This window comes from Babylonia areolata, chromosome 16 (assembly GCF_041734735.1).
Source record: "Babylonia areolata isolate BAREFJ2019XMU chromosome 16, ASM4173473v1, whole genome shotgun sequence".
In the NCBI taxonomy this organism is placed as follows: domain Eukaryota; kingdom Metazoa; phylum Mollusca; class Gastropoda; order Neogastropoda; family Buccinidae; genus Babylonia; species Babylonia areolata.
The window spans coordinates 19,718,574-19,736,876 of NC_134891.1; the positions used below are offsets into that span (position 1 = coordinate 19,718,574).

An 18,303-nucleotide genomic window follows, 5' to 3' on the forward strand; every position below is an offset into this window, starting at 1 on the left:
CCGGATCATCAATCAGCCAGATGTTGTTGGTACTGACTGCAGGTGGTGAGAACAGCGGACAGACACAGCGAACAAGAAGACGATGAGGAAGAGGAAGAAGAAGAAGAAGAAACCTGTCACCATGGCAGCAGTGCAGTGTGCCAGGGCTGGGCGCTCACGCCCCATACTTGCTACAAATTCATCCGCTCCGAAATCCTTCAGACATCGGACACAAGAGAAACGAACCAGTTCTTGAGAGCCAAAGAATTCTGCGAGCACCTTGGAGGTCACGTGGCCACCCCGAAACGTCACGACGACTGGCTCCAGGCGATGAAGATGCTGACCACGGAATCGGAGGCGGACGGTTTCCGGAACGTCATCACCGGCGTGTTCTTCGGGGCGACGTCCGTGCCGAACCTGTACAGACGGAGCGCCATCACCTTTGACAACGCCGTGCTGTACACACAGCTGGGCATGGAGCTGTCCTACCGTCACCTGGAGAAAAGGTCCTGTCTGGCTCTCACCGACACCACCTCTCTCAAGTGGAAGACCAACTGCCTTCTCCCCGTTGACCGCTCCAACCCTCTGCTGCCTCCGCCTCCTCTGTACAGCGTGGTGTGTGCCTTCCCCAGGACACAGCTCGACGGGAAACAGTTCACGACACCAGCGTCTGTTCGACTGCCGCCAGTGTCTTTGTCGCTGTTTAAAGATCAGCGGTTCGTCAGCTGTCAGAATGGTCACGTGACGCTCGCTTTCCTGGCGTGCGGTCCTCAGAGCGTGTGTCGTGGACAGCTCGGAAGTCCCTGTACGTTCAACAACCCGCGGTTCAAAAGCAGCGACGGCCTTGACTGGAGAGAGGGACTTGGGACTTCAGTCGCTCTGTTCAGCTGTGACAGGGAGGGCACACGGCTGTCCTATTCTCTGCTGTGTGACTTCAGGCCGGACTGCCGTGACGGAGCCGATGAGTCGTTCTGTGCACACCCTCCGTGTGTGATGTTCTCCTGCGCCAACGGTCAGTGTGTTCCCTTCAGCGCCAGGTGTGACAAGCTGACCGACTGTCTGGATGCCTCTGATGAACGTGACTGTGCTTCCTACAGATCGGCTGTGAAACTGTTCATGCGTCTTCACCCTCCAGTGTTGGTCACTTTTGATGGAATCAGTGACTTCATTGTGCTGTCAATGAGGCAAAATGAGTCTTGTCCCCCCACCCACTACAGCTGTCCAGGTGACGTCCCAAACTGTCTACCTGTCTACACGCGGTGCAACGGGATGTACGACTGTGTGGCCCGTGAAGACGAAGAAGGGTGTGAGGAAGTGACGTGTCCAGGGTTGTTCCGGTGTCGGAACTCCACCGTGTGTCTGCAGAGTGACGGTGTGTGTGACGGCTGGCCCCACTGCCCCCTGCACGAGGACGAGGCGCTTTGCGGCCTCACCTGTCCCGACACCTGTCTGTGTCAAGGTCACGCCTTCCTCTGCCCTCACCCCTTCCTACCTCACCACTTCCCTCACCTCCGCTACCTGGACGCCACGGGCTCGGGGATGACGCCCTCAGATTTGAACTCCAACCCCTACCTGGTGTCCCTGACCCTCTCCCGCTGTTCCCTGACCGCCCTCAGCGGCACGACGTTGCCCAACCTGCACGTGCTAGACCTGTCCGACAACGGCCTGCAGCGAGTGGACATGGCGCTCTTCGTGGGGCTGCACAGTCTCCGTACACTGTCTCTGTCTAAAAACCCATTGACTATACTCATCGGTGATCCGGAACCAACCTCCCAACAGAAGGCACTCCGCACGCTGGACCTGTCACACACCACGCTGACAACGTTCACCAGCCAAGCGCTGTCCATGTTTCTGTCTCTGCAGACAGTTAATCTTTCCTTCACCACAGTCCACACCATTGGTCCTGGTGGGTTCTCGTTTGTACCCCGGTTAACCACACTGCTGATGGAAGGCAGCCCTGTGAAGACGTTCTCACCTGATGTTTTCACCCATCTCCCCCAGCTGAGGTTGATTTCGGCACAGAACTATAAATTTTGCTGCCCTGACATACTCCCGGACCATTTTGAACGAAGCTTTTGCAGTGCTCCTTCGGACGAAATTTCCTCATGCGACGATTTACTGCAGACTGAAACTTACCGAGGCTTTCTTTGGTTGATCAGCTGCATGTCAGTGATCGGCAACGTGTTCTGTTTCGTTGTCTGTCTGTGGGTTCAGAGAACATCGGTCAGCGGTTTCAGGGTGTTCGTCACCAGTCTAAGCATGTCTGATTTTCTGATGGGTGTCTACATCGTGGTGATCGGCGTGGCAGACACTACGTACCACGGAAGGTACCTCCATTATGACATCACCTGGACCAGCAGCGCAGCCTGTAAAGCTGCCGGGTTCCTGTCCATGCTGTCCAGCGAGGTGTCGGCACTCATCATTTGGCTCATCACGCTGGACCGCTTCGTGGTGCTCCACTTCCCCTTCAGCCACTTCCGGTTCCAGAGAACGTCGGCCAGCGTGGCCTGTGTCCTGGCCTGGTTTCTGGGCATGCTCCTGGCCTCGCTTCCGCTGCTTCCGGCCACGGCTCACTGGGAGTTCTACGGCCAGACGGGGATCTGCCTTCCGCTGCCCGTGACGAGGAGGGACTTCAAGGGCCGGATGTACTCTTACAGCGTGCTCATCATCTTCAACTTCGTCCTCTTCCTGCTGATCTCTGCGGGCCAGGCCTTTGTGTACTGGTCCGTGCAGAACAACGCCATGTCCGTCAGCTCCACCAGAGTCTCCAGAGACCTCACCATCGCCCGCAGACTGCTGACGGTGGCCGTCACGGACTTCCTGTGCTGGTTTCCGGTCGGCCTGTGTGGGGTCCTGGCGTTGGCGGGCACTCCTATCCCTGGGGAAGCCAACGTGGCTTTGGCTATCTTTGTCCTGCCGCTCAACTCGGCTCTCAACCCCTTCGTCTACACCTTCAACACTGTGCTGGAGAAACGCCGCAAACTGCAGGAAGCCAAGCTTGTCAAATGGCTGCAGTCACACGCCGATTTGGTTGAGAACTGACAGACGATTCTGTTTATTTCTGTTTTTCCACCACTAAGTAAGCGAACAGTTAGAAACTGAGCCGGCGTTTGGTCGTGAACAGTGTAGGTAGGATGGAACCGTTTCTATCTTCGTTTGCGTGCAAGTCTGGCATTGTGGTTGGGTTTGTGAAATAAGCTGCCTTCTAGAAAGAGGGGGGTAAGGGAAGTTCTAACGGCTTGCCAGTAAGAAGCAAATTGTCGAGACGATGTCCTTGACAAAAACTCTCTCTCTCTCTCTTTCTCTCTCTGTCTCCCTCTGTCTCTCTCTTGTGTCTCTCTCTGTTTCTGTCTCTCTCTGTCTCTGTCTCTGTGTGTGTCTCTCTCTGTGTCTGTCTCTGTCTCTCTCCGTGTCTCTGTCTCTGACTCTCTCTGTGTCTCTGTCTCTCTCTCACACACATTCTCTGTCTCTCTATCTCTCTGTCTCTCTTTCTCACACACACACACACACACTCTTTCACACACACACTCTCTCTCTCTCTCTCACACACACACACACACACACACACACACACACACACACACACACACCTGTCCTGAAGCGGTCAGTGGAATCATCCCTGTCCGAGGCCAAACCAACACACCTGAGTCCAGCCCGCTCAGTCTGACAACCCATGCCAGAACTCACGTGCAGAGCGTGCTATTTTTAGCCTCGCCCGCCGCCTCGAAAGACAACCACGCCTCCAGCAAACGAACCGTCTGACTGTTCAACGCTGTGTAGGTAAGCATCATCATCTTAGCTCCATTCCACCACACACGGGCGCGCGTGTGTGTGTGTGCGTATCGGCCGTGTTCTCTCGAATGCGCGTGTGTTGCTTTGCAGAATGTGTCTGTCTTGCTTGCATCCATTCCTCACAATCTGCGTCTTGCAGGTCTGCTACGAAGTTGTTGTACGCACGCACGCGCACACCGACTCACGTCTGCTCGCGATTGTAACTTGCTTCGCCGCCATTTTGAAACTGCCGACAAAAGTTTTGTTGGGCTGCATTTGGGCTGCGGGTGTTTTCTGTTTTCTTGGCTGATCATCTGTGTGAGTTTGTGTGGGTTTTTTTGGTTTTTTTTTTATATTGTGTGTGTGTGTAATTTACGGTACGTATTTGTGAAGTGTGTTTCAGTGCAGTAACTTCTTATTTGTGTGTTGTTGTTTTTTTCTTCTTTCTTTTCTATAAGTAGGCCTGTTTAGGGATAGGTTTTATTCGTGTGTGGGGGTTGGGGGTGGTGTGTGTGTGTGTGTGTGTGTGTGTGTGTGTGTGTGTGTGTGAACTGAAGATAGGAAAATCTTCTTTTTTTTTCTCCGGCTGTATAATTATTGTGATGAAGGACGAATGTTTATCCAATACTGAGGAAATTTTTCGTAGACTTGTGGACGGCATAGTTTTGTCTGTAACGTTTACTGAAGACCTTGTTTGTTTATTTGTAACATGGCCTGTTAGTCTAGTCTGTCTGTCTGTCTGTCTGTCTGCCAGTAGGCATATGTATGTATGTAGGCCTATGTATCTGTGTCTAACTACCCCCCTCGCTCTCTCTTTGTTAACTCTCTCAAGCTCTCCCTCACTCTCCCTCTTTGTCTGTCTGTCTGTCTCTCTCTCTCTCTCTCTCTCTCTGTCTCTCTCTCTCAGGCCTACAATTCTATCACTATAACACGAAACCTCACTCACAATCGATGCAAAACGTTTCAGTCAACTTTTCCGCGGGTGAAATGGAATAGCAGCGTAAACAGATAAATAAGTAAAGAAAGAAAGCAAGAAAGAAGTAAAAGGAAAAAAAAGAAAGAAGAAAGAAAAGAAGGAAAGAAAAAGAATACATGAAAGCCACAAGACCCAGCAAACAAACAATGCATATATTATAACGGTTATCGCCAAGACTACCACCATCATCATTCCTCAACCTCCCCCCCCCCCCCCCCCCCGCCCCCCCGCCCCTTTCTCCCCATCCCTCCAACGCATTCTGCTCCAGAACCCAACGGGGAGATAACTATAACAAACGTCACAGCCTTCTCCGCCAAAGATACGTGACGTGCACTCCAGTCACTGAACAATGAAGCGTTGTGTGTACGCCTGCATATCTTTATTAACACACACACACACACACACACACACACACACACACACACAGAGAATAGCCTAATCTTGGAATCGACGTGAAAGAGACAGAACACTACAGAGAAGAGAGAGAGAGAAGGAAGAAAGCAACAGTCGGCCAGTGCTATCAACCCATCCTGAACGGCCAACCAACACACGCTCTCTGTTGTCACGGCAGGGAGGAATGATATAGCTAACAGGTATAAATACTGGCGTGCTTTTTGGGGGGCAAGACGCTCTCCACTATTATCAAATTCTCGCCGGGATAGTCCAGTCAGGACAGCAGATTCTTCCTTTGCTGTTCTGGTGGTCATTGTCGAAGACGACTGACAATCATATAAAATTTTGCCCGCTTTAATTAATTACACGCCGTTATTAGATGATCCGATCATAAATCACTTCTTTTCGTTTTGTGTGTGTGTGTGTGTGTGTGTGTGTGTGTGTGTGTGTGTGTGTTGTTGTTGTTTGTTTTTAAGGGGAAAAAAAACAAACAGCAACCCAACTTGAGGGCGAACGGGAAATGTCTTGCAGCAGGAATCTAGAAAAAGGGGGACGGGTGGAGGGGGTGCGGAGAAGGAGGGGGAGGAATTTACAGGGAGTGGTGTGAGTTGTGGCTGGCATGGTTGATGCTCTGCCCTGCTGGTAGGTCGGACTTTTTGAATTCTTAGTTATCTATCTGTCTATCTATCTATCTATTTATCTATCTATTTATTTATTCATTTATCTATATATCTATCCATCTGTTAATTGTTTATTCACTTATCTATCTATCGTTTATTTATTTATTCATTTATCTATCTATCTGTCTATCTATCTATCTATATATATATTTCTATCTGTCTGTGTGCATTGTTGGTAGGTCGGCTTTTGTGATTGATTGATTGATTTTAGTGGCTGTTTCAATGATTGACTGACTGACTCATGTCGTGCGGATCAACTGACAGACAGTAATCGATTCCAGTTATCAGATAACGTGTCAGTCAGTCAGTTAGTCTGTTATTTTCTCTGTCTGTCTGTCTGTTAGTCAGTCAGTCAGCGAGTGAGCTGAATAGTCAGTTAGCTGAGCTAAGCATAACTTACACCAGAGTTAGTGGAGGGCTCAAGACACTGAGGCAACGAACTTACTGTCGGTCAGTCTGTCAGTGAGTGAGTCAGCGGGTGAGATAATTTGTATTATTTGTGTTTGTATTTCTTTTTTTTTCACAACAGATTTCTCTGTGTGAAATTCGGGCTGCTCTACCCAGGGAGAGCGCGTCGCCACACTACAGCGCCACCCATTTTTTTTTGTATTTTTTCCTGCGTGCAGTTTGATATTTTTTTTCCTATCGAAGTGGATTTTTCTACAGAATTTTGCCAGGAACAACCCTTTTGTTGCCGTGGGTTCTTCTACGTACGTTAAGTGCAAGCTGCACACGGGACCTCGGTTTATCGTCTCATCCAAATGACTAGCGTCCAGACCAGCACTCAAGGTCTAGTGGAGGGGGAGAAAATATCGGCGGCTGAGCCGTGATTCGAACCAGCGCGCTCAGATTCTCTCGCTTCCCAGGCGGACGCGTTACCTCTAGGCCATCACTCCACTAATTATGACAAGTTAGTCAGCTGAGCAAGCTGAATTAAACGGAGTATGTAGCAGGTAGGTAACCTTAGCTAGGTAGTTATAGGCTGTGAGGAGTGGGTAAGCAGGTCCAGCTAGCTTGCTAATTACCTGTGTGTAATGGGTAGTTACTAGCTACCTAGTTATCTGTGTGTAGTGGGTAGCTATTACCTCGCTAGTTATGTGTGCTAGGTAGGTATCCAGCTAACTAGTTATGTGTGCAATGTGGGTAAGTATGTAGATAGTCAACTGTCTGCCCCCTACATGTATTGAGTGCTGTGTTGTTGTATTGAGTGCCGTGTTGTACTGAGAGCGATGTTGTTGTATTGAGCGCTGTGATGTTGTATTGAGTCCTGTTTTGTTGTATTGAGTGCTGTGTTGTTGTACTGAGTGCCGTGTTCAGCTGTACTGAGAGCGATGTTGTTGCTCTGAGTGCTGTGTTGTTGAATTGAGTGCTGTGTTGTTGTACTGAGTGCTGTGTTGTACTGAGTGCTGTGTTGTTGTACTGAGTGCTGTGTTGTTGTACTGAGTGCTGTGTTGTTGTTGTTGTTGTACTGAGTGCTGTATTATGGTATTGAGTGCTGTGTTGTTGTACTGAGCGCTGTGTCGTTGTACTGAGTGCTGTGTTGTTGTACTGAGTGCTGTGTTGTTGTATTGAGTGCTGTGTTGTTGTATTGAGTGTTGTGTTGTTGTATTGAGTGCTGTGTTGTTGTACTGAGCGCTGTGTCGTTGTACTGAGTGCTGTGTTGTTGTACTGAGTGCTGTGTTGTTGTACTGAGTGCTGTGTTGTTGTATTGAGTGCTGTGTTGTTGTACTGAGTGCTGTGTTGTTGTGCTGAGTGCTGTGTTGTTGTATTGAGTGCCGTGTTGTTGTATTGAGTGCTGTGTTGTTGTATTGAGTGTTATGTTGTGTTACTGAGTGCCGTGTTGTACTGATTGCCGTGTTGTTGCATTGAGCGATATGTTGTATTGAGTGCCGTGTTGTTGTACTGAGTGTCATATTGGTCTGTGTTGTTGTATTGAGCGCTGTGTTGTTGTATTGAGTGCTGTGTTGTTGTACTGAGTGCTGTGTTGTTGTACTGAGTGTCATGTTGTTGTACTGAGTGCTGTGGTGTTATACCGAGTGCCATGTTGGTCTGTGTTGTATTGAGTGCTGTGTTGTTATGTTTGGCGCTATGTTGTACTGAGTGCTATGTTGTTGTATTGAGCGCCATGTTGTTGTATTGAATGCTATTTTGTTGTAATGAGTGCTGTGCTGTGGTATTGGTTGCCATGTTGTTGTACTGAGCGCTGTGTTGTTGTATTGGTTGCTATGTTATTGTACTGATCGCTATGTTGTTGTGTTGTTGTATTGAGTGTCGTGTTGTTGTTGTTGTTTGCACTGAATGCTGTGTTGTATTGAGTGCCGTGTTGTGTTGTTGCGGTGTTGCTGTTTTGAATGCTGTGTTGTTGTACTGAGTGTGAGAGTCATGTGCCGTGTTGTCGGACAGGCAGAAGGAAGAGAAGCAAGGAAGAGAAGGAGGGAAGGAAAGAAGGAAGGAAGGCAGCCACAGACCAGCCAGCAGTCACCATGTCCAGCACGAGGTCCAAGAAGAAGCAGAGGACGCGCACTCAGCGCTACACCTCCAATGTGTTCGCTATGTTCAACCAGGCCCAGATACAGGAGTTCAAGGTCACTGCGCACCGGAGGGATGAGTGGGTGGATGGATGGATGGAAGAGAGAGTGTGGATGAATAAATATGGAAGGATGGATGGATGGAAGAAAGAGTGGATGAATAAATGTGGATGGATGGATGGAACAGAGTGGATGAATGAATATGGATGGATGGAAGAAAGAGTGGATGAATAAATGTGGATGGATGGATGGATGGAAGAAAGAGTGGGTGAATGAATATGGATGGATGGAAGAGAGAGTGGGTGAATGAATATGGATGGATGGATGGAAGAGGGAGTGGGTGTATGAATATGGATGGATGGAAGAGAGAGTGGATGAATGAATATGGATGAATGGAAGAGAGAGTGGGTGAATGAATATTGATGGGTGGAAGAGAGAGTGGGTGAATGAATATTGATGGATGGAAGAGAGATTGGATGAATGAATATGGATGGATGGAAGAGAGTGGGTGAATGAATATGGATGGATGGATGGATGGAAGAGAGAGTGTGGATGAATAAATATGGAAGGATGGATGGATGGAAGAAAGAGTGGATGAATAAATGTGGATGGATGGATGGATGGAAGAAAGAGTGGATGAATGAATATGGATGGATGGATGGAAGAGAGAGTGGATGAATAAATATGGATGGATGGAAGAGAGAGTGGGTGAATGAATATGGATGGATGGAAGAGAGAGTGGATGAATAAATATGGATGGATGGATGGGTGGAAGAGAGAGTGGGTGAATGAATATGGATGGAAGAGAGAGTGGGTGAATGAATATGGATGGATGGATGGATGGAAGAGAGAGTGGGTGAATGAATATGGATGGGTGGAAGAGAGAGTGGATGAATAAATATGGATGGGTGGAAGAGAGTGGGTGAATGAATATGGATGGATGGAAGAGAGAGTGGGTGAATGAATATGGATGGATGGAAGAGAGGTTGGATGAATGAATATGGATGGGTGGATGGATGGAAGAGAGAGAGTGGATGAATGAATATGGATGGATGGAAGAGAGAGTGGGTGAATGAAGATGGATGGATGGAAGAGAGATTGGATGAATGAATATGGATGGATGGATGGAAGAGAGAGTGGATGAATGAATATGGATGGATGGATGGATGGAAGAGAGAGTGGATGAATGAATATGGATGGATGGAAGAGATAGTGGATGAATGAATATGGATGGATGGATGGAAGAGAGAGTGGGTGAATGAATATGGATGGATGGATGGATGGAAGAGAGAGTGGATGAATGAATATGGATGGATGGATGGAAGAGAGAGTGGGTGAATGAATATGGATGGATGGATGGATGGATGGAAGAAGGAGTGGATGAATGAATATGGATGGATGGAAGAGATAGTGGATGAATGAATATGGATGGACGGATGGATGTAACAGATAGTGGATGAATGAATATGGATGGAAGAGAGAGTGGATGAATGATTATGGATGGATGGATGAGAGAGTGGGTGAATGAATATGGATGGATGGAATGGTGAGAAATTGGGTGAATTGATATGGATGGATGGATGGATGGATGGAAGAGAGAGTGGATGAATGAATATGGATGGATGGATGGAAGAGATAGTGGATGAATGAATATGGATGGATGGAAAATACAGTGGATGAATGAAAATGGATGGATGGATGGAAGAGGGAGTGGGTGAATGAATATGGATGGATGGATGAGTGAGTGAATGAATATGGATGGATGGATGGAAGAGAGAGTGGATGAATGAATATGGATGGATGCATGGATGGAAGAGAGAGTGGATAGGTGTGTGGACGGGTAGATAGGTGTGTGGATGGGTGTATGGACAGAAGGAAGAATAGTAGGTGGATGGGTGGATGGATAAATGCATAGAAGAAAGAGTATAAAGAGTATGGAGTGTAAGGATGGATATGAGTAGGTGTGTGGGTAGGTGTATGGATGGGTGGATGGATGGAAGAGAGAGTGGATGGATGGGCGGATTGATGGAAGGAGGAGTAGATAGGTGGGTGGATGGAAGGAAGAGTGGATAGGTTGATTGACGGACGGAAGGAAGAGTGGATAAGTGGAGCGATGGATGTATAGGTGTGCGGGGGTGGATGTAACAACGGAAGGAAGAGTGGTTAGGTGGATGGATGGGAGGAAGAGTAGATAGATGGATGGACGGAAGGAAGAGTGGATGGATGGACGGAAGGAAGAGTGGATGGATGGACGGAAGGAAGGAAGAGTGGATGCATGGAAGGAAGAATGGGGGGAAGGATGAGTGGATGGATAGGAGGAAGAGTGGATAGGTGGATGGATGGAAGGAAGAGTGGATGAATGGGAGGAAGAGTGGATAGGTGCATGGAAGGAAGGATGAGTGGATGGATGGAAGGAAGGATGAGTGGATGGATGGAAGGAAGAGTGGACAGGTGGATGGAAGGAAGGATGAGTGGATGGATGGAAGGAAGAGTGGACAGGTGGATGGAAGGAAGGATGAGTGGAATGGATGGAAGGAAGGATGAGTGGATGGATGGATGGAAGGATGAGTGAATAGGTGGATGGATGGAAGGAAGAGTGGACAGGTGGATGGATGGATATATAGATGGACGGAAGAATGGATGGGACGATGGATGGATAGACGGATTAGTACAAAATTGACATATTTGCTTACCGCCAGTTGGAAGGTTCACTACCATCTTACATATCTCCAAAGTCTCTTCAAAGACATTTTGTTCAAAAGGCTTTTCAGTAGAATTTTTTTAAATTATTTGTTTGTTTGTTTGTTTATCTATCTATCTATCTGTCTATCTATCTATCTACCTATCTGTCTGTCTGTCTATCTATCTATCTATCTATCTATCTATCTGTCTGTCTGTCTGTTTATTCATTCATTCAGTTATTTGTGTATTATTCATTATTTATTCATTCATTTATCCATCTATCTGTCTGTCTGTCTGTCTGTTTATTTATCTATCTGTCTATCTATGTAGTTATCTATTCATTTATTTATGTATGTATTTTTATTCGTCTCTCTGTTTATTCAGATTTATTTATTCACACAGTTATTCAATCATTCATTTATTTATTTCTTTATCTATTTATTATTTTTTTTAATTCATTTATTCATTTATTTATTTATTTATCTATTCATTCATTCATTTATTGATTGATTCGATCACTCATCCATCTCAACAACAACAAAACAACAACACACAGGAGGCCTTCAACATGATCGACCAGAACAGGGACGGCTACGTGGACAAGGACGACCTGTTCGAGATGTACACCTCGCTGGGGAAGAACCCCACAGAGGACGACCTGGACCTGATGATCAGCATGGCGCCCGGGCCCATCAACTTCACCATGTTCCTCACACTGTTCGGGGACAAGCTGAACGGTACAGACCCCGAGGACGTCATCAAGAACGCCTTCGCCTGCTTCGATGAGAAGAATCTGGGTGAGTGGCTCTGGGGTTTTTATGGCCTGGGTGTGGGTGGGGTGGCGCTCTCAGTGTAGCGACGCGCACTCCTTGGGGAGAGCAGCCCGAATAAACCACACAGAGAAATGTGTTGTGACAAAAAGAGAGAAATACAAATACAAAATACTCTCCTATTGTATGTCTTTTGACGTATATGTATTATAATATTTAAGATGATTTTCTTTGATTATCCCACACACAGGTTCAACAAAAGCTTTGAAACAGTTTTATGTTTATAAATAGCCGGCCTACAGTTTGTTTCGTAGTTTGGAATTGGATGTCACTGTAATGCTATTATTATTATTATCATCATCATCATCATCATCATCATCATTATTATTATTATCATCATCTTCAGCAGTGGTAGTAGTAGTGAACGGTCTTTGCACTTTAGTTTTTTGTTTTCAATTTCTTGTATTTTCCCTATAGAATTTAATTTCTGTTAATTCTTGATGTTGTATTTTCTTTGAGTCTTGGCTAACATTCGATGTGTAGGATTGAGACTTTTATTTTTGTGTCTGTGTGTAATAGAGAGGGGAAGAGAGGGAGGGGGGGAGGGAGAGAGAGAGAGAGATAGTTGTTTTTTTTTTTGTTTGTTTGTTTTTTAGAGAGATGGATGACAATTTTAACGTCCTTTTTTTTTTTTTTTTTCCAGTAACGTGACTCAACATCAGTTAAGCAAGTGCAAAATTTGGATGCGGCTGTCAGTTTTTCCCTGACATCAGTCTCCAACAATGAAACTCAATAACAAATGATAAAATGATGTTAACTTATTTTTTCCACATGCCTTGATTCAGTAAATGAAAAGTTGTATGCTTTTTCTTGTATGGGTGATTCATTCCATAATTGCTATTGATTACAATGATATAGTTATGGAATGCTGGGTATTGGTCTTGGTTATGACTTCCATATGTTATTGTTAATGTTGACTGTATTCAGATTAAAAAAAAATCTTTTTATTTTAAAAAAATTTTTTTTTATATTTTCCATCTATTCTGAATTGTCATATTAAATTTATGTACAAAATAAAACGGTGGTCGACCCAAGAAAGTCCGGGAAAACACGAAAAAAAAAAAAAAAAAAAAAAAAAAAACCTCTCGGCATGTTGTTGTATTCATGGGAATGGCACTTTACTCTGACCTTCCTCGCCCGTCCCAGAAATGATTGGGTACCTGAATAATAAAAAAAATAAATAAATAAAATAAAATAAAATAAAATAAAAACAAAAAACTTCGGAAGGGAAGGACTGGGCCCCTCCTTCCTGTGCTCGAACCTTGTATTTGTATTTCTCTTTTCATCACAACAGATTTCTCTGTGAGAAATTCGGGCTGCTCTCCCCGGGGAGAGCGCGTCGCTACACTACAGCGCCACCCGCGCCACCCCCTCACTTTTTTTTCTTTTTTTTTTTCTTTTTTTCCTGCATGCAGTTTTATTTGTTTCTCCTATCGAAGTGGATTTTTCTACAGAATTTTGCCGGGAACAACCCTTTTGTTGCCGTGAGTTCTTTTACGTGCGCTAAGTGTATGCTGCGCACACGGGACCTCGGTTTATCGTCTCATCCGAATGACTAGCGTCCAGACCACCACTCAAGGTCTAGTGGGAGGGGGAGAAAATATCGGCGGCTGAGCCGAACACAGTGGATATTAATTAATTAATTCACTGCCCCGACGGCCTAAAAAGGCTATGGGACCTCTTTAAAACACACACACACACACACACACACACACACACACACCATTTACCAACTTTTGTGTATGCCTGAAGGGATATCACCCACTGCCACAATCACCCTCACCCCCCCCCCCCCCCTAGCCCCCCACCCCACCCCCGCCTTCAACTCTACCGGTTCCCGAACAGGGAAAAGAGCTTGGAAGTATTTGTGTATATTTGCGTTTGTGTGCATGCGTGCGTAAGCTTGTGTGTGTGTGTGTGTGTGTGTGTGTGTTGTGTTTTGTTGTGTTCCATGTTATTTTTTTTATGTTTAACGTATTACGTTTTTTTTGTTTTTTGTTTTTTAGTTCTTGGTTTGTCACTGTCTGCCGTGTCCGTACTGATTTTGTTTTTCTTTGTCTGTGTGTGTGTGTGTCTGTGTGTGTGTCTGTGTGTGTGTGTCTGTGTGTGAGGGCATGGTGTGAAGAAGCTTCCAGCTTTTATCTAGTTTACCCTTTTACCCTCACAATAAACCATTTGCCATTAAATTTTTGTCATTTTGTCCTGCAGGCTACATCAGCGAGGACTACCTCAAGGAGTGTCTCATGACCATGGGCGACCGCTGGTCGGAGGACATGGTGGAGGAGCTCTTCCACGGGGCCCCGATTCACGAGGGCCGCTTCGACTACGCCGAGTTCACGCGCACCCTCAAGCACGGCGCGCGCGAGAAGGATGAAGTAGGGGGCGCTCAGGGTCAAGGTCAGGAGCAGCAAGGTCAAGGTCAGGAGCAGGAAGCCGGGACCTCAGCGGCGGAAGTCAAGAGCGAGTAACGGGAATGCTGGGATTGGTAGGGGCGGGGGAGGGGGGGGGCGGGGGGGGCGGGGGAGAAGAATAGGGAAGGGAGAAAAGCCACGTGTGCTGTTCTGTTTTTTTTTGTTTTGTTTCTGTGTGTGGTTTTAGTTTGATTTTGTGATGCATGTAATGTTTGAGTGAGCACGGGGGGGGAATTGGTGGTGGTAGAAATTGTTTGAAAATAATTCTTTTGATGTATCCCCCTCCCCCCTAACCCTCTCCCCCCCCACCACACCCCACTCTTCCCACCTTTTTTTTTTTTTTTTTAAGGTACCTTTTATTTTATTAGTGTATTTTCCTCCACTTAACTTTTCTCAAAACATGGAATTGCTAATTATGGTTTGTTTTCTCATGTATATTGTCCACCTTGCTAATTTCTTCTTTTTTTTTTTTGTTTTCACATATAGAAACATGAGATTTGGTTGGTGCTAAGTCTGTCTACCTATGATCGTTTTCTCTTCTTACAAATTTTTGTGTGCAATAAAATCCGTTATTTGAAACAAGGCGATTTATATTTTATATTTACTTATTGGTTTTATTTGTATCGTGTATGTTTGTATCAAATATTTTTGTGTGTTCTTTATTTAATAATAATGATAATGATAATAATAATCTAATTGGTGCAGCACCTTTCCTTGTGAATAAAAAAAGATGCATAGTTGTGCTTTTCTGTGTAAAAACTGACAAGTAAACCATGCATTCAAACACTGAAATGAAAAAAAAAACTTACCAACCATGACCCTGTGCAGACGCTCACCCAACCAAACACTGCTGTATATTCACACACACACACACACACACACACACACACACTGAGCAAAGATCTCCGCACACAACATCACATTCATCATACATAACTATCACACATCCCAATACCTAAAATACAACAACACAAGTGTCATTATACAATACTTCACACGAACATCATAATACTTAATAAGATATCATTAATACCGTTAAAGAATCATTCGCAATACTTAGAACCGGTCACATACATCACAATGTCGATTACTGTCAAAGTTCTGATGTTTCCTTCAACAGGCAGAGACCTGACATTATTTACGGGGGTAGGGGTGGGGGGAGGTTATGTGAGGGTGAGTGGATGTGAAAGCCATGAACCTTTTTTCTTTTTCTTTTTTAATCCCCCCTTTTTTTTCTTTTTTTCTTTTTTTTAAAGGCGGACACGTCGATATTAGCGTGTTCAAAGATCTAATAATATTCTCTTTTGTTTTTGTTTGGATCAAGCAGTCTCATTTTCAGCTTCAGTAGCTCAAGGAGGCGTCACTGCGTTCGGACAAATCCATATACGCTACACCACATCTGCCAAGCAGATGCCTGACCAGCAGCGTAACCCAACGCGCTTTGTCAGGATCAAGCAATTTTTCCATCCTGTATTGTCTGTCTGCCTTTTTTTTTTCTTTTTTTTTTTTCTATGTACTATTGTGGGTCATCTCTACTTATCCGTCCACTGTTTTTCCAGTTTGTATGTTTCATTTATTTATTTATTTGTTTGTGTTTGGTGTGTCTGTGTTTTAGTTTGTGTCAATTTTGTGCGTGTGTGTGTGAGTCACACAATGCTGAAGTAAAGTTGGGATCAAAAACTTCTAGACTTTGAGTCTTTATCCCTCTCTCTCTTTCTCTCTCTGCTTATCTCCATCCTTGTCTCTCTTTCTCTCTCCATCTGTGTGTGTGTGTGTGTGTGTGTGAGAGAGAGAGAGAGGGAGAGAGAGTGTGTGTGAGAGACTGAGACTGAGATGATTTATTCACTCAAGGCCATAGCCCCATATGAATGAAGGGCGATAATACAGTATACAGATGTCACCATACTATCAGTAAACATTCACCATTTTCACAATTAGTTAAAGAAATTATGATAATACCGTTTCTCTTAACTTAAAAGCTTTGTGTAAATACAATGCGAGATTACGTATGACACCATAATCAGATGATGCCATCAATAAACATAATTTAAACAAACATGGACGTTCATAATATTTCTTTGGAATAAATCTTTCACGAAATCCATGCAACACAGGACACATCAAAACAAAATGCACTTCATCTTCATTTGACATCTTGCACAAAGGACACAACTTCTCTGTGTGATCAACAATCTTATAACGATATCTGTGCATATGAATTTCAGAAATGCAAAATCTAAATCTTGTTAATAAAACTCGTAGATATCTTTCCATGTTAAGCAAAAGATAATTCTTTACTAAATGTGTAGAAGTATGAGATCTGTAGAGACAGAATCTATCACTTGACTGAATATGATTTTCCCAGTTTTGCCATCTACAGTCTGTCAAACGCTGACGAAAAAGTTTCAGAAACATATTCTCATTACCTACTCCTTGATATTCCCAAACATATCCAAAGCCCAGTTCACAGAGACAAGTTCGTACATTTGACGCCCAGTTGTGTGTGTGTGAGAGAGAGAGAGAGTGTGTGTGTGTGTGTGAGAGAGAAACAAACATGCGCGCTGTGTGCGTCTGTATTGTTTGTGTGTGCATACTTGTTTATTCTTCGTCTGTGTGAGAGAGAAAGAGAGAGAGTGTATGTGTTTGAGAGAGAGAGAGAGAGAGAGTGTGTGTGTGTGTGTGAGAGAGAAAGAGTGTGTGTGTGAGAGAGTGCGTGTGAGAGAGAGAGAGAGTGTGTGTGTGAGAGAGAGAGAGAAACAAACAAGCGCGCTGTGTGCGTCTGTATTGTTGTGTGTGTGCATACGAGTTTTTTCTTCGTCTATGTGTGTGTGTGTGTGTGTGAATAAAAAGCCCTTGCTGATGTTGTCAACCGTGGGGGAAAAAAAAAAAAGGGGGGTGGGGGGATGTCGGCAAAAACCTACTTCGATAGTAACACATACACACACCTGCAGACAGAAGAAAGAAGAAGAAATGAATGCGGGTGGCGCCGTACTCTCTCTGGGAGGGGGGGGGGGGGGGGAGGGCATGGCATTGATTATTGCTTAGTTGTTGCCCGGCCGACCGCACGGGGCAATATCAGGTTCACCCTTTGGAGAGAGCAGCCCGAATTTCACACAGAGAAATCTGATGTGAACAACAACAGCAATATTATAGTAGTAGTAGTGGTAGTAATAGTAGTAGCAGCAGCAGCAGTAATAGTAGTAGCAGTGACAACAATAAATAAATGAGTAAAAAGTGGCTTCAACTCCAGTGAGTTAAATTTATACGTATAATGTTTCAACCAAGATAGGTTATTGTCGATTATTTATTCCCAGAACCTTGTGATTAGCAACTTCTTCAATTTTTACGTCAGCAATGTAAAGGTCACGTAAATTTTCAGTTAGTTTTTGACGTTTTTTGCCTACTGGTTATCAGCATGAATTTAGTTTTATCAGGATGAAGAGCTTAAATTCAGTCCATTCAATTCAGAGACACAGAGAGAGAGAGAGAGAAAGAGAGAGAGAGAACAGATTGAAACAGAGACACTGAGGCAGAATTAGGACAGACATTGTAAGTGTAACTCTCTTTCATGAAGAGACGTAGAGGCATTTGGGTAGAAATAAGACAGACACTGTTTCTCTCCTTGTGAATATTTTATTTTATGTTTTTTTTTGTCATGTTTAATTGTGTGTTACTTATTGTTGTTGTTTTTTTTTATTTAACAAGGATACATTGGCCGGCACACATTAATTTTATTCTAAAATAAAAACACAACGACGAACTCCAAGGATTTCATTTCAAACTACACACACATAATAACACACACACACACACACACACACACACACACACACACATGGACATGTACACGCCCCACATTTGCATTTGCAAACAGTACAAATGTGTGCGCACGCGCGCGCGCACACACACACACACACACACACACAAACAAGTTTGCACATATAAACTAGATGAAGGGACAATGAAAATAGCCACATCTGCCATAAATGAGACAAACAGATTGAAGCTGATCATAGGCAGACCCTTCTTCCCGAAACTTATATATATATATAT

The 18,303-nt window shown here is 44.7% G+C and overlaps 1 protein-coding gene across 2 annotated transcripts; it reads left to right on the forward strand.

Annotated features, from left to right (window-relative positions):
* The first annotated feature begins 3,883 nt into the window (after window positions 1-3,883).
* LOC143290909 (myosin regulatory light chain 12A-like) lies at window positions 3,884-14,546 on the forward strand. 2 transcript variants are annotated; one of them, XM_076600468.1, is made up of 4 exons: window positions 3,884-4,068; window positions 8,207-8,384; window positions 11,566-11,806; window positions 14,048-14,546. In XM_076600468.1, exons 2-4 carry the CDS (start codon window positions 8,283-8,285, stop codon window positions 14,305-14,307), a joined length of 603 nt encoding a protein of 200 aa, XP_076456583.1. In that variant the 5' UTR covers window positions 3,884-4,068; window positions 8,207-8,282; the 3' UTR covers window positions 14,308-14,546. The 2 variants fall into 2 exon arrangements, with proteins under 2 accessions (XP_076456583.1, XP_076456582.1); XM_076600467.1 differs by having other exon boundaries at window positions 3,885-4,068; window positions 8,203-8,384.
* Window positions 14,547-18,303: the final 3,757 nt, after the last annotated feature.

What these genes read in the sequence shown, in the direction of transcription:
- LOC143290909 (XM_076600468.1), top strand. Translation starts at nt 8,283, where the DNA reads ATGTCCAGCACGAGGTCCAAGAAGAAGCAGAGGACGCGCACTCAGCGC. An exon ending in CCCAGATACAGGAGTTCAAG is followed by an intron (nt 8,385 to 11,565) that starts GTCACTGCGCAC and finishes AACAACACACAG; the next exon opens with GAGGCCTTCAACATGATCGA. An exon ending in CTTCGATGAGAAGAATCTGG is followed by an intron (nt 11,807 to 14,047) that starts GTGAGTGGCTCT and finishes TTTGTCCTGCAG; the next exon opens with GCTACATCAGCGAGGACTAC.